We start from the raw sequence: 24,561 nt of genomic DNA, 5'->3' as shown, positions 1-24,561 counted from the left end.
GGAGGGCCGCCGCTAGATGGCGTCGCCACACGCCGAGTGTTGCGTGTCGTGGATGGCCGCCGCACGAGGTAACCGATGTCCATCCTGCGGTCGCTGCCACCTCGCGTTGGTCACCACCCGCCGTTGGTTGACAACGAGCCTCTCGACACCATGGCCATGGAGGCGGCTGAGCTCGACAACATGGCCCTTCTCGCACTCCACATCTAGCTAACCCGAATTGGCGCCCCTTGACGCCGGCTAGCCAAGAGCTGCTCGGCGCCGCGCCAGAGTGGCGGCCAGAACCCAATTGCAATCTACATTTTGCTTTTAGGGGGCTTTATGTTATTTTCCAGGAACCTGTTGTAAATTTAACTATTGAGAAGTGAGCTCTTCATCTTGTCCGAAAGGGTTTTTACAAGATCTATTTTGACAGAACACATGCCATAATTTAAAAAACATTTCACAGTGCATCCTAAAACAATTTTGCAGTATGAGATTTTACGGACAGAGATCCGTAACTGACGGCCAGCCAGCCGTTGGACCAAGGGGGAGGGGCTCAGATCGAATACTGTAGCGCCACTGTTGACGGTGGTACTGCAACGCAGATCACTGTAGGTGGGGTACTATACATCGAGCACTGTAGAACTGCCACTGTGTGAAGGGTGGGGCCAGTCACCGTACGGTGCCTTGCTAGGCACTGGATCTCATTCCAGATTTTTATAGTATCCGCTAACTTTGCCTTGACCCCCTCGAGCCCGACACCTCGTAGTCAACATTGGTGTGCGGGCAAACCTTCTAGCACAAGCCACCAACTACCGCGACTTGATGGATGTGGGGGAAACTTGAAGCTTACCCAAACTTCAATCCACGCTCCAGCTCCAGGGATGGAGCGCCCGAAGAAACCACCAGATCCGTTTTTCACGGAGAGGCGATCTCGCATCTCGTCCCTCAACCATGGCGGCCGCGGGGGCGGATGGCCTGCAGCTGCAGGAGCACCTCGGCATGGGATGATGCGGAGCTAGGATGGCCTCGAGGTCGGGGCTGCAGCCGAGCTGCCGGAGGCCTTGCCGGTCCCTCTTCTCGGCAGGTACAGTAGCACGCGGAGTTGCTTGTGCCGGGCCGTCGGGAGACTCCGTCGCTGGTCGGTCAAGTCGGCAGGGCCGTGAGGAGGTCGGTAGCATGCTGTTGGGAGCCATGATGGGGGAGGCGCCGTCCATGGGCTCTCCCTCTTCAGCCATGGCGATGGCGCACGCCAGCGACCGAAGGGGCCCTCCTCACAAAATTCTGCAGCAGCCAACTCGCGCTCTAGTTCGTCACCACTGGGGCCGCCCGGTTGGGATGGATTGGAACGTTGGATCACTAGAAAGTGCAGCTGGTGGTGCCGACGTTCGCATCGGCGAAGACACGCACAAAATCATCGGCGACAGAGGAGCGAGTAGTCATGGCGGCGGCGGCGGCCTCCGTTGGTCACAGTGGCGGGGGCGGCGGCCCTCAACGACCACGACAAGGAGATTAAGAGGTGCAATAGCGCATCTACAGGCGCGTCAACGTGTCATGTGTCGCACTCGCTGACGGCGCAAAGAGGATTATCGTCCGGTGCGTCATTGGCAGAGTCTGGCGCTGACGAGCGAGGGGCACACTGATTGTTCCTCGTCGGCTTCTAGCATTGGAGCGCCGACTCCAATGATGTGGATGCTGCACTGTGAGTCATGTCGGCGTGGAGTGGCAGCAACCAGGTTCGTGCCAAGACATGGGCGTCCACCCGATGGCCGTGACAGTGGTCTAAGGTGCGAAGACGCCCCATCAGTTTGCTGGTGCCTTTTGGCCCTCATGTGGAGTATCGGCGGAGGTGACTGCACTGCAGCGGTCCATTTTCAAGATGCTATTTTGAACACTGCTTCGTGTCCGGAGTGAAAACTCTTGTTTTAACCTTTATTGGTCGGACTCAGCAATGACGAACTTGTGGTGTTACCTTATTGAAGGCGTTATCTACTTGCTGTTGTATCAATCTTCATTGACTGATCACGGCAATTTGGTGATGATGATAACACAAGGGCGGTTATCTTTTCTTAAAGGCGCTCCTGCGGAAGAAGTCCTATGTGTTAGTCTGTATTTTGTAATGGCTCGGACAATGATTGTTTTTTGTCTGTACTCTGCTTAACAATTAATAAAAAAAGTTATATGCATCACATTGATGCAAAGGCCGGGGCTTTAACCTCCTTTTAAAAAAAAAGGCTCCAGTTCCAGGCCACCAAGGCAGCAACCACCTACCACGGGCATGAGCTCCTCCGATCCGGTCGTCGTCCACAGCGGCGGCTGCCACTGCGGGAAAGTGCGGTGGCAGGCCGAGGCGCCGGCGAGCGTGGCGGCGGGCACCTGCAACTGCGCCATGCGCGGGATCACCTTCTTCACGCTGCCCAACGACAAGTTCCAGCTCCAGCCCGGCTCCGACGAGTTCCTGACCACCTACACCTTCGGCACGGGCACGGCCAAGCACATCTTGTGCAAGGTGTGCGGGATCACGTCCTTCTACAAGCAGCGGGGGAACCCCGGCGAGGTCGCGCTCTCCGTCAGCTGCGTCGATCCCGGCACCATCACGCACGTCCACGTCACGCCGTTCGACGGTAAGAACTGGGAGTACTAGTTGTTTATGTGTTGTATAACCTCCTTATCCCCTGATCATAATATAGAATATACGAGTACTTGTTACACTTGTATTAAGACTAGCATCCATTATCAGATATAAACTTGCTCTCCAGCAATAAAAACCGATCGCTAACCACCTGCGAACATCGATTCTTGTCTTCCGTCCATCCAAATTTGCATGTTTATTTATTTATTTTTTAAAAAGGGGAGCAAGCCCCGGCCAAATTTGCATGTTAATAATTACAAGAAAATTACAAAGCATTCCCTCTATAAAGAAATATAAAAGCGTTTAGATCACTATTTTAATGATGTAAACGCTCTTATATTTATTTACGGAGGAAGTACTACACAACTTTTACATTAAACTGATGATCATGGGCCACCTACCACGCTAGACCTCCATGAACATATTAGAATTCTGTGTTGCACGACGAATTACCTTGGGGAAAATGGATCCTCAAATCACTACTACTATCAGTTTTCCTCTTTCCGCAGTTTCCTTGCACACCGCTGCTTCCATATTACCGGTAAACCAACAATCAAACTGAAAAACTCAGTTATTATTATTATTTTAAGAAAAAGAAGGATTACCCGGCCTCTGCATATGCACGATGCATACAATTATTTTATTAATTATTTATAGAGACCTAACAAAATAATACATCAGTAAGTCTCAAGTTACCATCATGGCAACTTATGTCGCAACTCCTGACCACTTGATGAAGGGGTGCCAAAAGTCCGAGGCGAATACCAAACAGACCTCGCATCAAAACTAACATCTAAAGCCGGAGGCCCCAGCAAAGCCTCTTGGCGGGTCTGAGGCACAGACCAGTCCGACGCACTCTGAGAGGCCGCCGCCACCGTCTTCCACCGATCCATCTTCAGAGCGCGTACTGACGCATCGACCTTGGCAGGTCTGTCGTCGACGCCACCATGGCGCCAGAGAGCGCCACCTCCCTACGCGTGTCCATCATCATACATCTGTTGCTGAGACCCTGCGGCGCCATGCCGCCGAGACTCCACATCATCGATGCGTGACATGGGACGCCGCTCCACCGCTAGGACCGTCCACTGGTCCCTCGAGCCAATGCACACCTTCAAGAATGACGCCCCTAAGGGGGAACGACACAAGAGCGCCGCCATCATCCGATTAACTGATCAAGGGTTTCCCCGGAGGTAGTAAGAGGAGTTGGGAGCTTCACCTCGATGATGCCTTCATGAAGGAAGCGACGCCAAGGGCGTCACCATCATCGGCTTCGGCCAACGGCCGAAGACCAGGTTTTCACCCGGATCCGTCCCAAGAACATCCAACCGACAACCCGTGCATCTGCAAGACCACCTTCAAAGCCCCGGAGCTAGCCGCCTAGATTCGGCGATCATCCACAGCTGCGCTACCACTGTGGTGTATCCTGATGCTTCGACCACTGCCGAAGGGTGCCACCACTGGAGCACGAAGAGAGGGCTGCCAACCCACCGTGCCATGCCGGAAGAGCCGTTAGGATGAATCCCAAGCACACTCTTCACCGTTGCTATACCAAATGGGATCGGGGGTCGAATCCGCCAAACCGCCGGAGCAGCTCTGCCTTGAACATGGGTACGTCCACTTTATGTCGCCGAGGACAATCTGGGCTTCACCGTCCGCCACCGCCCGGGGCCGTTGCCCCGGCATACGCCGCGGTGCAACGAGGCGACCACCCTGGCCAGGCCATGACCGGAGGCCACAACCGCATGTACCCGACCCGATCCGCCCGGTCCTCCACGGCGTCCTCTGCATGCCGCTGCCACCGGCCGGCCACACCACCGCCTGTAGCACACCGCGTTGCCGCCCAGATCCAGATTGGCTGCGCCTCCTCGCGGGATGAGGTCCGCCCCACCTCCTCCATCACGAGTAGCGAGGGGATCCTCCGCCACCACTATCGGCCACTAGGCTTAGCCCGTTGGCGTCCCCGGCAGCAACGGAGGGAGAGGAGGACGGAAAGAGGAGCCCGGCGGCTAGGGTTTGGGGGCACCCGAGTCGCCGAGGGTGGAGGCGACGTGGGGCAACAACTGAAAAACTCACTTGAGTAATTCTAAACCGAAAATACAAATTGTGCAATGTTTGGTTTGAATATGTACACATTATTTAATCATCATTTCTAAACCCGAAATTGCACAAATAAGAATGTGCATTTTGGGCTATAATTGTGTGAAAGCACTGAATTGCGCATTTCTGAATCCAGAATTGCTCATAAAAAAGAGAGCTTTTATAGTACATTAAGAAACAGTATAACGGGACGAGCTACGGCTGCTCACAGCATCTTAACATCCCTAGCCGTCCGATTATTGATCGGTCGATCTCCAGCCTCACATCCGGTGTTTTGTGGGTTGCTACTCCGCTGACTTACCTAGGCTTGTTACGGTTGATTGGGCTGGAAATGCATGCCGGGCCGGATGGGCTGCTGGTAGGCACCCTCCAGGCTTCCTCGTTAGGCTGCCCACCTTCCACTCTTCTGATAGTGATGAAAAAAAAAGATAGCGATGGAAGTAGCGCCGCCGCCGCTGCCGGGGCAGTCTCTCGCATGTAAACGATGGCAAGGGAAAGGCGTCGACGCATCCACATCAATGGATGTTGGCGGTAAGGCGCTTACAAGGGCGTCTCGGCTGCAGCTGCGCCGCGTTCCGGTGCGGCGGAAATCTGGCCTGGCGCGTTGGGGATCGATGGCGGATCTAGAAGATGGCGACGACGCCGGTCCACATCAGTGAATTCTAACCCAAGGTGCAGAACGTCCCCATCAAATTTGACAAGCAGTAGTTCAAGTATAAATGATCTGCTCCTCTTCCGAGCACCAAAATAGATTTATTCAGTGGTGTTGCATGAGCTCTGCCATCCCCAATCACTACTCCGTCATGCTCTTCATGCTCCCCTGAAAGTAAAAGGCCGAGGACAACATAGCACGGTCAACTTCCACTGCCGCGATGTTGTTCAGTGCAGTCCCATCGTGAACCAAACCAAATGTTATTTCAGCTTCTATTTTCGTGGAACTGCTTTGATGTTCAGTAATTTTGTTGTTTTCTTCTTGTTCTGCAGCTATGAATTTGCAATCATTTATTCTTGTTATTTGGTACACAACATGTGCTTCTCTCAATGGCTGAGGAGAAGCACATTCCATTACATAATTTTTCAACATTAAAGATCCTTATATTTAACTAACAACGAGCTATGTTGTAGGATCCAACTGAACAAGTTGAACACCAATGACTAAATAACTTCAGGTTCCACCTATTGGATGAAACCTCCAAGGACTGGAGCTGATCCAAATAAAAGGTATAGTGGAATGATTAACCCGTTGCCAAATGTAGATTTCTAGCACAAATAAATTGGTATCATCTCGTTTCCATCTGCACTTCAGCAACACTGGAATATGATATATGATGAGGATTTTGTTTCTTACATTTATGTGACTAATATAATCTATTTAACTACGTTAAGATGTTATATCCTCAATAATGATACAAGAACCAAGTATATTTTGTAGTGGTTAGGCCTTACTGCAGCGTGCACATATACAGAGCACACAGGTTTATCCAAAATAATCTCAAAATATTTCATCAATTACACATAATATATCCATACAACTATAAGGTACAATACAATTAATCATTTATGTTATTTTATTTTTATTTTATTAATAATATACCGGCATCCTCCTCACCATTGTGTTAGACAGGTTGATATTTGATGTCGTTACATATACCAAACATTTTGGATTCTTCAATGCCTTGTCATACTTTGTTGCGTTGTGCTTCGTGAGTCTGTTCGTGTGTCTATACGTGCTTAGCAATATTATGCTCTCTATTGGAGCATTTAATGTTAACACTATGTATGCATGTATTCACTTTAAACAACATTACATTGATCGTATTCCTAAGTATTTATATCCCACTTTGTTAAGATGGACGAGTGCGGCAACGCGCGCCTTTATGATCTAGTCTAACATATATGAGCCATCCATTTCAGTGGATGAACGCACCAGATTTACCAATACCACACTACAATTTGGGTAGTATATTAAGAAGTTAGGGGTATTCTGGGTCGTAATATAATCAGTTTGAACTCAGCCAGCCCCAAGGATGCTAGGTCACCGACCCTTGCAGACAGACCTCGCAATTTGGTACAGCCGCCCACGCTGGTCGGCGGCTGTCTGCTCACATGCACAGTGGCACAGGAGCTACCTCTCTCCATCACACGAAGCCCCACCCACAGGCGGACAATTTTCGTGTTTTGACCCTTTTATGATAGTTGTTTCAGATCTGACCCTAGTTTGCAAAAATTTCGGGATCTGACCCTTTTCCTACCGCCAGGGTCCTTGGCGGTAGGGTATAACAGCCTACCGCCAAGGTCTCTGGTGGTAGGAAACTTATCTACGTCAGCAGCACGGACCCCTACCGCCAAACACGGTGGCGGTAGCCTATATAACCCTACCGCCAAGGTGTCCGGCGGTAGGTACGAATACACACTGTGTCTGATACTTAGGAAAAATTGACGGTAGGGCATGCAACCCTACCGCCAGAGACCTTGGCGGTAGGCTGTTATACCCTACCGCCAAGGAGATTGGCGCTAGGAAAAGGGTCAGATCCCGAAATTTTTGCAAACTAGGGTCAGATCTGGATCAACTTACGGAAAAGGGTCAAAACACGAAAATTGTCCCCCACAGGCACGCCTCTGGCTGCCGCCCAGAGATCAGTACCTCTCCTGGCATGCAAAATCTAGTACTCCCTTCGTAAACTAATATAAAAACGTTTAGATAACTATTTTAGTGATCTAAATACTCTTATATTAATTACATAGGGAGTATCTAGGTTTCAAAAAGTGCCATAACCTAATTGTATATTTTTAATCCTAGGGTTGCGCAATCATGCAAAACTCAAAATTATAGAGGTAACAAAGACAAATAAGGAAGAGGAAATGTACTACATGCAACAAATGTGTGCTTGATAGTAGGATTTACTGAATCATTGTATCTCGAAAAAAGTCCACAACAACAACAAAAATCATAGATGTGAACATGTCATAACATGAGCACATGCGTCATCCAGATGGAGGCAAGGTAGCAGTGGTCCTTTGAGCAAGCGACATCATGTCAGGGTGGAGATGAGGCGGTTGACCTATCATGCCTCCGTACTTGACACCACACAAGTACATAGTGGATGGGGCCGAATCAAACGGCTTGAGATGGTGGTTTGAAATGGAACCACTTTATATAACACGCATGTTACTTGAAAAACAACCTTTCAAAGATGGAAGAAATTTTCAAATGAACCACAACACAACCATGCGAGATGGTGCAAAATAGATAGGGCCTAGAGAAACCAGTCATGGAGAAAAACGAATGATGTCCATTGTGCATTACATGTAAAATGTCTTTGTTTCGCTGTGGCCTATCTCTGGCCCGTTTGTACTGAAACAACTGAGAATCAATGCCATTTGAGAAGGTTTTGCCATCTGCAAAACATATGATTTCCTTTTACCATCAAAATATATGATGTCACCAATAGGTTGTTCGATACTAATGACATTAGACACATTGCATGTTACCAAATTGTTGTTTAGTCATCAAATCCCCGGAAGTAAAACAACAACAAAGCAATAGATCATCTAAACACCACCGGCTTCCGGCCGGCTAGGATTTCACAACCGTGATTCACTAAATTCTTTTTGAGACAATTTTACGGAGTTTTATTAAACCGCCACAATATTACATGGACCAAAAAAGATCACCGAATAAACCTTATCAAACATGACGGTCTACACCTAAATGTGTAGGGTATGTCTCAACGCGATTCACTAATGTAACTGGGAGCAGAGCAGGTTCCTTCAAGGGTTTTTTTTCTTTTAGAAAAGGAGGATTACCTCAGGCCTCTATATCTAGGCGATGCATGTAGTTATTTTATTAATTATTCATAAAGATCTTGCGAAATAGTACATCATGTAGTCTGAAGCCATTGTCTTAGCAAGAACCGTCGCTACTCCTATCCACTTGATAAAGGGGTGCCGATAGTCCGAGCCTAATATCAAAGAGACATCGCACCAAAGCCTAACATCTAAAGCCGGAGGCCCCAACCAAGCCACATACTAGGTTTGGGGTACAAACCGGTCCGGCACACTCTCATATGTCGTCGCCGCCGTCTTCTACCAATCCTTCTTCAGAGCAGAAACTAACGCACCGACCTTGCCAGGCCTCTCTGCCATCGACGCCACCATAGTGCCAGACAACGTCCTCCTCCTGCGCGAGCCAATCTCCGCGCATTGGACGCCGAGTCTCCACTGCGCCATGCCGCCAATATCCGCCGCCATCAATGTGTAAGGTGAAGCACCGCTCCACAAAAGAAGTCGTCCACTAGTCCCCCGAGCCTGTGTACACCTCCAAGAATGACGCCCCCAAGGGGGAGACGACACCAGAGCGTCGTCGTCATCCGATCTACTGATCTAGGGTTTCCCCCGAAGGTAGTGGATAGAGGTCTGGAGCTTCTTCACGACGATGCCTTCAAGAAAGTAACGACACAAAATAATGCCACCATCGCCGCTGGTCTTGGTAACAAGCCGAGAACGAAGTTTTCACTCGGATCCGCTCGATGAACCTCCGTCAAGCATCATCTGCACGGGTCGCCACCGATTTGAGTCGACGCGCAGCGAGCAGGCCGGCCGGCCAAATTAGATTTGTCCGGAGGCCAAACTACACATGGCGTCGACCCGTCCACCAGGCCCTCCATGCCGCTGCCGCCGATCCGAGGTCAAATGGCCCGTCGTCGTAGATTCAATCGCCGCTGCCGAACGCAGCCAACGCCGTTGCCCGAAGCAAGGCCGGCCACCGCGCCCGCAGCCATCGCCGCCCAAAGCAAATTCGACCGCCGACCAAGGCCAGGGACGCCCGCCGCGCCTCCTCACCCCGCGGGGCTCCGCACCATCCCCATAGCGCAGGAGAGAGGGAGGCCCCCGCCCCCGCCATTGGCCCCCGAGCTATAGCCGGCGGCGTCCTTCGGCGGCTCCGGAGGGAGGGAGGGAAGGAAAGAGATCCCCCGACGGCTAGGGTTTTGTCCCCACCCGAGTCGCCCGAGCGGGGACCTCAACCTTCGGCCCACTGGGCCACTACTCTAACGGGCCCATTGGTCGCTGGCTAGCCGCAGCCGGCACCTTTCATCCCCGAAATCACTAGTTGAGGAGCGCCCCCCGCAACGATTAGTCGGGGAGCGCTCCCCGACCGCCAAGTGTCACGCGCGGAGCGCTCGTGAGACTTTTCCGAGGCGCTCCGCGCGCAACACTTGTCGCGCGCACGGCGTCTCCCATGATTTCCGGTTTTTGATTTCCCTTTCCAGTTTTTCCTTTTTTCACTTTAGTCCTTATACTTTTAATGTTTTGTAATACCTTTTGATCTGTTTTGAGATCTATTTCTCTCTGGTGTGGGCGAACCGTCGTCGCGCACTGTTCTTCTTTGCCGCCGTCTCCGCCCGTCGCGGCCGCCGCTCTTGTCGCGTGGTTACGGCGGCCCCTGTCCTGGCCATCGCGCTTGTTGCCTGCTCTTACGGCGGTCCTTCTTTAGCGTCGACCGCGCTTCCCCGTTCGCGATATCGTCGTTCCCTACCGGTTGCATTCATGGGTTCCCTGTTTCCCTTTATCGTTTCTCTTTTTGTTCCCATTATATTTCCGGGATATGGAGATTTATGGGGTAGTTACAGGTGGGGACTACCAACACTATCAGATGTCAAGTTTCAACTGGGTTTTGTGGGATTAGTTCTTGATAACCATTGTGTTCCTTGCAGTTATGGCTTGTCCTTTTTGCCGTATGCCTGGTGGCCCATGTTCTTCTGTTGATTCTTCTGTAGATGGGTTCAGTATGGTCCTGGATCGGCGTTGTTGGAGGCGTGTTGTAAGAATATCATTTTATAATTGTTCAATTTTTGGCACACATGCTTATTTCTTTTGGTGTTGTCCATGTTGTTTAGATTTTGATTATGATCCTTGTTTTGATTTGTTGTGCAGTATGTTCCGTGCAGTGTTAGAGCTCATCTTGCTCGTTACATCGAGGAGTGTAGGGCTTTAGACATAAGGAGGGGTGACGAAAGATACTGATCTTGCTTTTCAGTGCAATGAGGGTTATTTGTATGGTGTTCTGTTTAGTCATGGTCGGGTGAGGAGCAAATTCCATGGTCCTTCCTCGGAACGATTGGTCAGTGATTATGGTGTTCGTCCTCGTGATATAATGACCATTAGGCTTGAACATTATGGAACGTGGATTGGTATTGATTTTTATCGTGTTGGTCGTGGAGATTCATTGTCTCCTTTACCGTCTGTTGGCAAGGTTTATTTTTAAGGAGGTTTTTAGCTTGTTTTATTGTACATGATGATTTTTCTGTTCTCTTGAGCCTGTGTAATTATATTTTGTAGCTCTTGATGGTTTGAGCGACTCCGAGATGGAACTTGTTGGGAGTTGTTATTACACCCGTGGTGTTTTTCTTAATTATCAGCAGATGTATATCATGAGTTGTCAACTCTTTGATGATGACTACGTACCCTGTTGTCCTTTTGTTCACAGGATTGATTCCATGAATGTTAATGGTCATCATATGGTCAGTTTTTTTCCACTGTTTTTTCTTTGTTTCTGTTTATTTATTTATTTTTATTATCTCTTCTATTTGTAGTTTTGAATTTTTGTTCTATTTCTGATAGCTTGATGTTTTTTGTCAGGTTATTCCTGGTATTGTTGTGAGGAGTTTGAAGGAGTTTGTGACTTTTCCTAGGACTGGCGTTTTAACTCTTGAAGTTACTTTGGAATCTGGTTATGATGATATATATGTGAGCACTTCTTGCTCCTACTTCATTGGCTTGGGTAATAGAATGGTGTTCAAATAGGAAGGTTTCAGTGATTTTCTCAAGGCATCGTCTATTGAAGTAAACAGCTTGGTGCTGATAACTTTCAAAGAGCATGATGGGAGGCTTGTTGTTATCTTCAATCTTCTGTCGCATTGATGTTAGTTATAGCCTTTGAACATAATGGATTTTGTTTAAAAATCTATGCTACGGTTTAATGTTATTTAGATATATGAAACGATATGAACCTAACTGTTCATTGCTGTTGTTCGTTTGTAGAAGAGGTATGGTTGTGCATCTCTTTTAAAGATATTTTTTTGGACGGATGTTATTTAATTGGGGTCATAGTTATAAATACAGTAGAGGCACGTGTGTTGTTCACTCTGAGGCATGGCTGTGCATCTCTTTTATGTGAGGCACGTGGATTGAAGTCAGTACAGGCATGGTTGTGTGGAGGCACGTGTATACTGAGAGGAGCGTGTGTGCAACACCAAAGTTGCACGGGCGATGATGCGTGCGGAGCACGTAGAGTTACTGTGGGTTTCATGTGAGGCACGTGGATTCATCAAACGGAGGCACGGAATTACAGTCAGTACATGCACGGTTGTGTGGAGGCACGGGTATACTGAGAGGAACGTGTGTGCAGCACCAAAGTTGCACGGGCGATCACGCGTGCCGAACACATAGAGCGAGAGGCACGTGTGTGTGTAGTACGTAGAGTTACTGTTGGTTTTATGTGAGGCACGTGGATTGATCAAACGGAGGCACGGAATTATAGTCAGTACAGACACGGTTGTGTGGAGGCACAGGTATACTGAGAGGAGCGTTTGTGCAACAGCAAAGTTGGACGGGCGATCACGCATGCGGAGCACGTAGAGTTACTGTCGGTTTCATGTGAGGCACGTGGATTAAGCAAACGGAGGCACGGGATTGCAGTCAGTACAGGCACGGTTGTGTGGAGGCACGGGTATACTGAGAGGAACGTGTGTGCAGCACCAAAGTTGCACGGGCAATCACGCGTGCCGAACACGTAGAGTGAGAGGCACGTGTGTGTGTAGTACGTAGAGTTACTGTTGGTTTTATGTGAGGCACGTGGATTGATCAAACAGAGGCACGAAATTGTAGTCAGTACAGGCACAGTTGTGTGGAGGCACGGGTATACAGAGAGGAGCGTGTGTGCAGCACCAAAGTTGCACGGGCGATCACGTGTGCGGAGCACGTAGAGTTACTGTGGGTTTCATGTGAGGCACGTGGATTCAGCAAACGGAGGCACGAAATTGCAGTCAGTACATGCACGGTTGTGTGGAGGCACGGGTATACTGAGAGGAACGTGTGTGCAGCACCATAGTTGTACGGGCGATCACGCGTGCCGAACACGTAGAGCGAGAGGATCGTGCGTGTGTGTAGTATGTAGAGTTACTGTTGGTTTTATGTGAGGCATGTGGATTGATCAAACGGAGGCACGGAATTGTAGTTAGTACAGGCACGGTTGTGTGGAGGCACGGGTATACAGAGAGGAACGTGTGTGCAGCACCAAAGTTGCACGGGCGATCACGCGTGCGGAGCACGTAGAGTTACTGTGGGTTTCATGTGAGGCACGTCGATCGAGTAAACGGAGGCACGGAAGTGAAGTCAGTACAAGCACGGTTGTGTCGATGCACGGTTTTGAACCCTCTTGCTGCTGTCAAGTTTATAGAGGCACGTATGTATGGCAGCAGAGGCATCGGTCCGAATATTTGGTTAGAGAGGCTCGGTTGTGGATGCACAGGTGTGAAGTCTCTAGGGTCACGGGTGCATGGCACGATAGGCATGGGTTGAATAGACACTTTGAGAGCCACGGTTGTACATAGGTCAGTTGCACACGGTAGTGTAGTTTTGTGGTATCGTGGGAACTGGTGTATGGAGAGGAACCTGTGTGCAATAGCAAGGATGTTCTGAATGGACGGAGCGGTGTTTGATGTGAAATGGTTGTGTTGTGTGACTTTAATTTTTTTCAATGTGGTTAAAGTAACAAAGTTCTTGTCCCTTGCGTCTGTGTTCCGATTGTTCTTCTGCAATATTTATGAATTGTTCACGCCAATGTTGAATAAGCATTGTACTGAAAGTTTACAACGATACCATCACATATTCTTGTAAATGCACGATGCATCTTGTAAAGGTTAAGTATGAAAATTATAATACAATATCGTGCGACATATCTCTCGTTCTATAATCATGGATACAATATATGCTTGCTCAATACTGGGACATAACTTCCTAATTGCATTTAGACATGCAAAACGTACTATGCATTTGTACATGAGCACACCACTGTGTTCAAAGTTCAAACGTAAAATAGTACTACAATACACACAACATCTTTGAGCAACAACAAACATATTTACAACATGGGTTCATTCAATCTAGATTATCATAATAGTAGTGCCACGCACCCGATCCCCCGATCACGACAGATCAATCAATCACGACACGATCCTACTAGTTTAATGTAGACATCCATTTTCTCGCATTTACCAACCACTGTTTCCCTTCCGGCGCTTCCAGCCGCTGGAAGATCCCTCGTCTTTGTTCTTACGTGGGCGGAGTCTTTCCTTCATTGGTTGTTTGGTGGAGGTGACGTAGCCCGTTCTTGATGATTAGGATTCTACGGTACAACTCGTAGCTAACATACCCGTCCTTTGCTGCGTACTCAAGGTGTATCGGGGAAAGCGGCTTCCACTCCCAGAACTGGTGCTTCTCCTTTGGGAATGATTTCTTCATGTTCTTGTATGAGGGGTCGATGATGGCCGCTGCAAGGTCACCCATGGAGTCCCTTTCTCCACCACCCTTGATGCAGAATAGCCTCTGGATGTCGACGTGGTGCTCGTCTGGAATTTTGATCCATCCACGGGCAAGCATCGTCTTGTCACTCCTGGTGTCGACACTAGTGAAAGTTACCGCTTTCTGTTGCAGGAAGTCAAGTAACGCCTGGGAGCGCTCGGACCTGCAGTAGTGGTATACGAGGACATGCTCGCGCATGGCAAGTTGGACGACGGCGATCCCTTGTCGTATGTAACTGCTCTTACGTGTGTACTCGAGGTCGAGGCCGACAAACTTGTTCTTCTCGTCCTTTAGCCATTCCTCGTACTTTTTGATGATCCGCTCCATGGTCCTTGGGTCGTTGGTGTACACCACCTCCAACACGGTTGTACCGTGGGTAGTGATGTGTTCGGTGAGAGTTGTTAGTTTCCCGTCGTCCATGGCTGGAGGTGTGCGGTGGTGAACTGCGGCCGGCGAGAAATTTTCGAGGAAGATGATGCAAATGGAGTCGGAAAAGTGAAAGGGATCTTTACTTTGTCGTGCAAAAAAGGAAACCGCCAAAGAGCAGTTGGTAGTCATCCGACGGTTCCAGGCATAGATTTTTTAAAACAGGCTTTTGTTTTATCTGTTTTTTTAAGATTTTCACTTATCTTGTTCATTGAATTTTTTTATTCATTGTGTGCTGCGTGCGTGATCCATATGTGCATATTCCATCTTTCGCTGTGAAAGTATATGTGTAAACGGTAGAACACTCAGCAGATGCACGGTCGTGCCTTTGTTGTGAAAAGTTTTTTTCGTTTAACAACCTTCCTTGGCCAGGGAGGCATTGTTGTTATGTTATTCGGTGCACAACTGTGTGTTTAGGAAAAGTTGGTGAAGTAAATATAGTTTGCACTTGAAAATGGACCCCTTTTTGGTTTTTAATTGAGATATGTTTCACTAGATGGTTTGAATAAGTTTGATAACACGGCATTGGTATAGGTTTTGAATCAAAAACTGATTCTTGTTTCGTTTGATTTTTGAAAATGATTCTTTCTATTTTTTGGTTTTTTGAATTGTGAACTTTTCAAAGTATAAGAACTACATTTGTTCCAATGAATCATTCCGATAGTTCAAACATCATTTGTTGTAAAGGATCGTTCCGATGGTTGACAGCGAGTTGAGGGTCCGTAAGAGCTACATAAGTTCCAAAAGATCATTCCGATAGTTCAAGCAAGCACATGGTCCATAATAGTTACATTACTCTACCATCCTAACTAGCAAACTTATAGTAACCAGTGTTTTGCTCCTGGGAGGCATCATCATGAAACGAGCGCTGAACATCCTAGGAGATACACTGTTTGCTTCCATTTTAGGTGTTGGTTCCGACGAAATCTACAGAATGCGTTGAATGATGATGGACACAGAACGATCATGTCACTCTTTGAAAGTGATTAGAACAACGTTCTTTTCAACAAAGGATGCATCTAATATGAAGTCTCTGAAAGAAGACTTTTCTATTACCATCCTGCCGTCGTTTTTGCAGATGTAGTACGACGAAGGAGTGATGACATGGGTAGGTTCATCAGGAGCTTCAGGGGTCACCTTGCCATTGGTTGGCATGTCCACCCATCTCTTCAGTGTCGAGACAACGCTCCTCGGAATTTTCTAGAAGAAATCAAAATTAAATAGAAATTAAAACTATTGATTTGTCACTTGGACATTAAATAAAAGAATGGCTGAATATGGTGAGTGCGCAAACATTAAGAAATTCCATATTGAAAGTAATATAATTCCTGGCATGTTCAGGTTTGTGTGTAAACAGATAAAACAATATATTAAGAGAACAACAAAAGTTTTGTTGTTTGAGGTTTGAATAAATAGGTTCTTTATAATTTTACATATAAGCGAGATTATGTCAATATTGTTTATTTTACATATAAGCAAAATACATTTGGTATTTTAACAAGGAGAGTTGTAACCAACCATGACGCTATCTTTGGTGTTAGTGGGAGTCAAGACGTGGACAAATGGACGGCAACGGCTGAAAGTATCTCCGAAACGGCGTTGTAGAAAGAATCGTGTCTGGTCGTAGGTAAGGTCAATATCCTTAGAGTAGAGACAACAGTGAACATGGTCGAAATCGTCAGAAGAAAGATCGTCGAGAGCTAGAAAAAGAACAAGATTTTAAAGTTAGATAAAGTTATATCCAACACCGGGTTAATATTATTCAGTTCGATGCATGCATATAAAAATACAGTGAAAGAAGATAAGTTTGTAATATTAAATACCTACCAACGTGGGGTAATGGAAGCAACCTTTTGTCATCCCGATATGTTTGTATTTCGAGATTGAGACCCTTGTATGGTAGTTCAAATTCTATGCGGTCTCCAGCACGTAGTTCATAATCATCCGCAAAGATGTTCCACTCACCACCGCAGAACTTTGTGTAGTTCGCCCTATGCTTAAACAAAGCATTGTAAGACCTTCCTTCATGTGTAAGAAGGGCTGGCTCTACCTGCGCTTTACGCAATTTTATTGCTTCTTTCTTCCTCTCATCAATGTATTCAGCGAGAAAAGCTCTGACATTACAAGGTACATACTAGAAAAAATAGAAAAATAACAACCTGTAAGTATAAATTTGAACTCACGTATTATTAATGTTAAAAGTTTTCTTAAATTGGATATGAATTTTTGATAAGAATTACAGATAACAACATAATGGTATTATAAATTAATGGATATAGATTTTTGGCATATGTTGACTAATTTTAATTAGAACTGAAGATGCACTATAGTAATCAAGGCATAGGCAGGCAAACTAATGGAAAATGAAAACACAAGACAGGTGCGAAGAAGTGACAGCAGGGGAACCTAGTGTAGGTGCAAGGGGGTATGAGTAACATCGACGATTTCTACTGTGTTGTAAGCAACTAATATGTTAGTAATGCTTACTAACCATGCGGCTCCAGCAATTTTCATCAAGAATAACCTCAAACCGCTGGAGAACTTCAGGGTGTGGTTCGCAAGGGCCGCCTGGTTGGCGGCAGGTAGGGAAAATCATACCCAAATAATTCAGAACAACTATGTTAAGAAAACAAGAATATCATAACAATTTAAAACAAGCTTCAACGTTGAAGGTAGACAACGACTAGCTTCAACTATGTTAGCCATATTAAAAATATTCATACGAAGGCAGACAACAACTATAAATTTACCAGAAATCTTCTCATCTACTTCTTCCAGAAAAGCAGTATGACAGAGTTTAGATCACTTGTTTAGATTTTCAAATGGTTTTTATATTCCTTTAGAGAATGAAGTCATTGTATCGGATCTGATGCTTCAATAACTATCAAATGAAAAACCTAAACGTAAAATAGTAATAATTTAAATATCGTTTTCAAAACGTAAATACGGATCGGAGCATGGTGCTTATGCATATGCTTTTTACCTGGGAGAGAAGAAGAACGAGCGTCGACGAACGGAGATTGGGGTAGGGGAAGCTTAGGGCAAGCACCCACGGCCAGCAAATCTACGAGAGAAGCACGGCTTAGAAGTTAATCGAGAGACCCAATAAAAACTCTACAATATCTTGTTTGAAATGAGACTGTGTGTGGGGAAGAAGCACGAACCCTAGAAGTAGGCGGACGGATAAGGCAGATGGGTTGTGATGGGAAGCTTAGGGCAAGCACCCACGGCCAGCAATCTACGAGAGAAGCATGGCTTAGAAATTAGTCGAGAGACCCAATAAAAACTCTACAATAACTTGTTTGAAATCAGATTGTGTGCGGGGAAGAAGCACGAACCCTAGAAGCAGGCGACAGAGAAGGCAAGTGAGTTGTGATGTGGCTGAGGGAGTCGGAGCTTATTGAAATATAAAGGAGTCTTGAGAGAGCAAGAGTAGTAATGAGTGCTTCTTGTTTTATTTTTTATTCTGCGAAATGGAATGAATGCTGGTTGTGGATGGTGTGCGTGCATTCCGAGGTGTTATGGGGACGCGGGACATTTGACTCGTCCAGCTGCCTCCCATTGTAGTTGTCCAGCTGTGCTGCCTCCCAGCAGAGGCTTCTACGTGCCTATCGTGCCTCGCAGACTTTTTGTGAGGCACGGTTATACATGCTAAAAAGCATACTCGTGCTTCTGTGATTTAATTTTTTTAATCACATGTTTAATCAGATATGGTTGGGTGTGTCTTTAGGAGAGGAACGATGATGATGTTATTAGATTCACGGTCGTTGTAGCAGGAGAGGCATGGTCGATACGTCGGGGGAGCCAAATTGACGGGAGGCATGATGGTTCCTAATGAGAGGCACTTTTGCATCTGAAATGGAGCCACGGTTCGTGACTGTGCGATTGCAATTTTTTCCAGGCAGTCGTTGACCCAGAGAGCCACTGTTTTTATGTACGTTGGGTTCAGGCGGGAATATGTATGATAGCCCACGGTTATATGTATGTCAGAAGCATGGACGTGCTTTTGTTTTGGCAATGTTTTTGGTGGTATGCAGACATAGAGGTTTGTCTTTAACAAAGTGGAGGCATGCGTGTGGCTTTTGTGCTAGCCGAACCGTGCTTTTATTTTTGTTCACTCCCCGTGTAGTATTTGTACTGCAGAGGTCTAGGTTGGACGACAGGGTCATCGTTTGCCTCCTTGCATTCTTCTCTCTCGGTCAAAAGATGTGTTGGTGACCGATGGGATGGCTATTTATTGTTAGTATTCATTGTGCCAGATACCGTGCTAGAGTTAAACTAGAGGCTCCTCGATTACAGCGTGGCAGCCGTGACTTTTGAAGTGCATGGTTTCACAAGCTGCAGAAGCACAACCGTCCATTCATCGTTCCCGATGCAATTTAATGGGTGCATGGTAACTGATTCGTCTCTCTCCAAGGTTAAATAGTGGTATATTCCGGGAGGTTATTGGGTCTTATTCTAACCAGAGAAGTGCAGGTAGCTCTCATCATCCTCGCCACGTACGAGTGACGCCGGAGTAGGACAGTCAAACTCCATTGTCACTCTCACCCTCTTTTCCATGGACGACTTCAGGAACACTACTGAGCGTCTGTTTGTAGATGCCGACGGTAATACCAAGCTCGAGGTGTTGTACACCAACGAGCCCTACAAGGTGGAGGAGATTCTTTCTCTTTATGAGGAATGGTTGCGTGAGGATAGGTACAAGTTTGTTGGTCTTGATCTGGAGTACACACGAGAGGATTATTTTGATCAGAGCAGAAAATTCGCCGTCATGCAACTGGCGTGCGCAAGCATGTCCTTGTCTATCACTTGTGCAAGACCAGGACGGAATGCGTTGCTCTGAAGGATTTCCTTTGGAACAAAGGTATAATTTTTGCTAGTGTCGACATCAGGAACGATAGAGATGTTCTCGCAAACAGTTTCCTCAAAATCCCAAGAGAGTGTCACATCGACCTTCAGGAGGAGCTCATGATCAAAGGAGGCGTTCTAAGGGATTCCATGACAGATTTGGCAGGAGCCGTTATAGACAAATCTTACTTGCCTATGAAGACGTCTTTTCCAAAAGGTCAGCATGACTACTGGGAGTGGAAGCCGCTTTCCCTTGACCACCTGAAATATGCGGCAATTGTAAGTGAAAATTTCATTTTTTCTGTCTTTATATATTTGTTTTATTGCAACAATAGTATTTTTCCCCTTTACCTATATCTTCATTCTCATCCGCTTTTTGTTTTAGGATGGGTATGTCAGCTACGAGCTCTACCGACGAGTTCTATCGATGAAGGACATTATGCATACTCGTTGTCTTCCCGACCGCAGACGCCGCGGATGTTTCTGAGGAGATCTCCAACTGAGTAGAATGGTCACCGTGGACGTTTGTGTCGACGTTTCTGAGCAGAATGGACTCCTGGAAGACTTTCATTTCTTTTTTTGTATAATTAATGAGTACTTTTAGTTCAATCCTATGGAGTACCGTTTTGGGATTTTTTATTTTTTATTTTCACGGCATCGTGTTTGGCTTGTCTCATGTTATGTGAATATATTTTTTATGTTTTTTCATGTTACAAGTTCATTGTTGACGTTTGTGCGAGTTCATGTACATTTAGAGAACCTGTTGAAGTGGCGCATATGTATTGTTTGGGAGAAGCGCGCTTTGTGTTTGGCTTATATTCAGTGCCGTTTGTTTGTGTTTGTATTGTTGTCTTTTACACGTTCGCACAAGAGAGGCACGTCTGCTAACGTATGAGGCAACATTTCAGTTTCCTGTCTTTGTGTGCTTCAGGACCGTGCCTCGAGAATCCGGACATCCGTGTTTGTTGAGGCTTCACTCCCGTGGCTTCTTTCCGTCTATGCATGTACCTCACGTGACACACGCCATGTCTGTACGTGCTGGTGTCACACGGCAGTTCCTCTTGACACTACACAACCGTGCCTTTGCCACCACTCTTTTGGGCATCCAGGTGGTTTGTACCCGGCCTCGAGAACTCCGAGAAGCCGCAATTCCGTGCCTGTATATGCTTCAATTCCGTGTCTCCTGTACGTGCATTTGTGTGTCTCAGGCGTCATGCTGGCTGTGACTCTACGTGCCTCTGGTGCCAGACGCCCGTCTGTGAGGGGACGCATATGTATTGTTTGGGAGAAGCGTGCTTTTTGTTTGGCTTATATTCAGCACCGTTTGTTTGTGTTTGTATTGTTGTGTTTTACACATTCGCACAAGAGAGGCACGTCTGGTAACGTACGAGGCAACATTTCAGTTTCCTGTCTTTGTGTTCTTCGGGACCGTGCCTCGAGAAGCCTGGCATCCGTTTCTATGGAGGCTTCACTCGCGTGGCTTCTTTTCCGCTATTCATGTACCTCATGTGACACACGCGATGTCTCTATATGCTGGTGTCACACGACAGTTTCTCTTCAGACTACACAACCGTGCCTCTGCCACCACTCTTTTGTGCATCCAGCTGGTTTGTACCCGTGCCTCGAGAACGCCAATTCCAAAGCCGTGCCTGTGCGCCGAGAAGCCGCAATTTCGTGCCTGTATACGCTTCAGTTCTGTGCCTCCTGTACCTGCATTCGCGTGTCGCAGGGGACACGCTGGCTGTGACTCTACGTGCCTATGGTGCCAGACGCCCGTCCGTGAGGGGATGCGGTGGCTGTGACTCGTCGTGCCAGTACTTCTACACGCCCGTGCCTCCGGAGACTTTAAAACTGTGGCTCTCTGACTTCTCCCATTGATTTGCTGCTTGTATTGATGTATCTCACGTGATACACGCCATGACTCTATGTGCCTGCGGTGTCACACGGCTGTCCCTCTTGAGAGTTCGCAACCGTGCCTCTTGAACAGAGTGTTCTCACCGATGCCTCTGCCACCTCTCTTTTTTGCATCCAGAGGATTTGTATCCAGAGGATTTGTACCTGTGCCTCAAGAATGCCAATTCCGAAACCGTACTTGTGCGTCGGAGAAGCCGCAATTCCATGTCTATATAGGCTTCAATTCCATGCACGTGTCTCGGGCGGCACGCTGCCTGTGACTCGTTGTGCTTGTGGTGCTTCAAGACCGTGACTCAGGATACTGTATAACCGTTGCTCTCTGACTTCTCTCGTGGCTTCACTGCCTGTATCCATTTGTCTCACGTGAGACACATTATGACTCTCCCTGTGCCTGTGGTGTCACACGTCTGTGCCTCTAAAGACTTCTCAACCGTGCTTCTGCACCTGAGTATTTCTACCATACCTCTGCCACCACTCTTTTGTGCACCCAGAGGGTGTGTAGCCGTGGCTCAAGAATGTCAATTGCAAGGCTGTATCCGTGCCTCGCGAAGCCGAACCACATGCCTGTAGAGGCTATGTTTCCGTGCCTCCGTTGCCTGCATTCACGTATTTTCGGCGAGTTTCTGCCTGTATCTATACGTGCCTGTGGTGATACCGACCGAGATCTCGAAAATTCATACGCCCGTGCCTATGGAATAGACACGTATGTGCGTCTTGTGCCTGCATACCCGTGCCTCACGTGAAACCAGCCTTGACTATCGAGGGACAGATGGTGTGAATCTAGCTAGATGAGCCACGGATGAGTTTTGGCCTTCAGATCTAAGGTGTACGGCAAGCTATTTGTTTGCTTCATTGGATTCTTCCGTCGGTTGTCTTTGTTCAAAGGAGGAATTGATGACCGATGTGGCAGCTGTTCGATGTGACTATTCAGTGTGTCAGTTACCGTAAAATAAAGTTAGAGGCTCCTCGATTTCTCCACGGCATCAAATATTTGTGCACATCCGTGACTTTAGGAAGTGCATGGTTCCATGAGCTTCGGAAGCACAACCGTCTATTCGCTGTTCCTAGTTCACACGTTAATGCGCATGGTAACTCAAACGTCCCTCGCCAAGGTTAAATACTGGTCGTGTTTGTGAGGTCTCCACGTCATATTGTAGCCACAGAACATCAGGCAGTTCCCACCCTCCTCACCACTCCCCAACCTTGTCGCAGGGTCTCAGGAATCTCCATTGGCACCTTGCTGCTCGCTGCCATGGACGACTTTTTGAACACCACCCAGTACCATCCGATAGTTGCCGATGGTAACACCAAGCTCGACGTGTGGTACACCAACGAGCCTGGCAAGGTGGAGGAGATCATTGCCTTGTACGAGGACTGGTTGCGCGAGGAGAAGTACAAGTTTGTTGGTCTCGGCATGGAGTTCACACAAAAATATTGTTATGGGCGTAGAAAAGTCGCCGTCATGCAACTGGCTATGCGGAATCATGTTTTGGTCTATCACTTCTGCAAGGCCCTGTCCTGGAGGATTTCCTTGAGAATAGAGGTATAACCTTCTCTAGTGTGGGCGTCAGGAATATTAGAGATGCTCTTTTTCAAGATTTCATCAGAATTCCAGAAGGGTACCACATCGACATCCAAGAGAAGTTCATGATCAAAGGTGGCGAAGAAAGGGACTCCATGGAGGACTTAGCAGGAGCCATCATTGATGAATCTTACTCGAAGCTGGAGTCCTCTTTTCCAGAACTTCTTCGTCACTACTGGGATTGGAAGCCACTTACTTTTGATCACCTGAAATATGGAGCTACTGTAAGTGACGATTTCATTTTTGTTAGTTTCTGCCTTTGTTGCAAGAATAGTACTTTTTTTGTATATTCATGTTTTCATTTGCTTTTCCTTTAGGAAGGGTATGTGAGCTATGAGCTATACCGCCGGTTTCTGTCGATGAGGGACATCCTGCATCGTCACTGTCTTCCTGATCTCAGATGGCGAGGACGTTTCTGAGGAGTAGTCCAGGTGGAAGTGCTGGCAAGATGGATTGTGTGATGAATTGGTTATTTGATAGTTATTGTATGGGATAATATTACATCGACTGATGAATTTGTAATTGTGGTGGTTTTATTTTGAACTGGATGGAGTTGACTAGTTTGGAAATTTAAGTTTATTTTCGTTCCATTATGTTTTTCTTGACTGGGTGCCTTCAAGAATATTTTCCTCTATGATTTTTTGCTACGCGTTGGTATAAGATGAGATGTATTAAGAGGACCACTCAGATGTGCACTTTCGTGAATCTAGGCAGCGCACAATCGTCTGCTCAGGGAGGCATTGTTTTTGTTTTAGGCAAGGCACGCTCTCGTGTTATTAGTTTGCTAGCTGCTTCAGTTCTTCTCTCAATATGGTCACACTGACAGGTAGGGGCGTTACTTTCACTTTGTGTTCGTACTGTGTTTGGCATGGTTGTTTTTATTTTTCTATCGAATATACGGTTGTGGTTGTGTGTTTGAAATGTTTTTATGCAGAGCTTGAGTGTGTTTAAGATTCTTCAGGTTTTCTCACTGTGCTGTCTGTTTCAATATACATTGTCTGTTTTAGGGACGGTAATCCAGTGTGAGAGTTGCTGTGGGAGTATTTGTTAGCGACAGTTACGTTTCTGTGTTCCAATTATTGTGGTGGTACTTCGATTTTGAAAGGCATGGCCGTGAAGGTATTGGATGCATTGTCGTATGTTTGGCAGAGGCGTTATCCTTCCTTTGGGTACTAAATTTGGAGTGGCACTGCGTTATGTTAGTATGAGTCACTGTCATGGTTGTATGTTCTGTAATATTTCTAGTTAGTCTGCTAGTGAAGTCACGTCTGTCTAGTTAGTGGAGGCATGTCCTATGTTATGTTGAGTCAGAGTTCTGTCTGTCGTTCGCAAATGCTTCCTCTGACACGTTCGCTCGGAGAGGCACGTCTACGATGTTATTCAAAGGCATGGTCGTGCCTTTCTTTTGAAACGTTTGCTTTCATTTATTTGCTGAGAGAGACTCGTCGGTGAAACTTGTGAGGTCACAGACCTTTTACAGTTGAAGTCACGGTCGTTCTTC

At 46.9% G+C, this 24,561-nt stretch overlaps 2 protein-coding genes across 4 annotated transcripts; one reads left to right on the top strand and one right to left on the bottom strand.

Annotated features, from left to right (window-relative positions):
• Positions 1-374: 374 nt before the first annotated feature.
• LOC109778560 (uncharacterized) lies at positions 375-11,075 on the top strand. Of its 3 annotated transcripts, XR_012184785.1 has the most exons (4): positions 375-2,603; positions 5,834-5,929; positions 10,423-10,529; positions 10,643-11,075. XR_012184785.1 is itself a non-coding variant. In XM_040390357.2 (2 exons), exons 1-2 carry the CDS (start codon positions 2,258-2,260, stop codon positions 5,842-5,844), a joined length of 357 nt encoding a protein of 118 aa, XP_040246291.1. In that variant the 5' UTR covers positions 375-2,257; the 3' UTR covers positions 5,845-6,052. The 3 variants fall into 3 exon arrangements, 2 of the variants coding, with proteins under 2 accessions (XP_040246291.1, XP_073356428.1); XM_040390357.2 differs by lacking the exons at positions 10,423-10,529; positions 10,643-11,075 and having other exon boundaries at positions 5,834-6,052; XM_073500327.1 differs by lacking the exons at positions 5,834-5,929; positions 10,423-10,529; positions 10,643-11,075 and having other exon boundaries at positions 375-2,747.
• Positions 11,076-14,041: 2,966 nt separating this feature from the next.
• Positions 14,042-14,710, bottom strand: LOC141022832 (uncharacterized). The gene has a single exon (XM_073499101.1). It carries the CDS (start codon positions 14,708-14,710, stop codon positions 14,042-14,044), a length of 669 nt encoding a protein of 222 aa, XP_073355202.1.
• Positions 14,711-24,561: the final 9,851 nt, after the last annotated feature.

Source organism: Aegilops tauschii, chromosome 5, assembly GCF_002575655.3.
Source record: "Aegilops tauschii subsp. strangulata cultivar AL8/78 chromosome 5, Aet v6.0, whole genome shotgun sequence".
Lineage (NCBI taxonomy): Eukaryota > Viridiplantae > Streptophyta > Magnoliopsida > Poales > Poaceae > Aegilops > Aegilops tauschii.
Note: the sequence above shows the minus strand (reverse complement) of the source record. Positions and strands in the feature narration are given on the sequence as shown.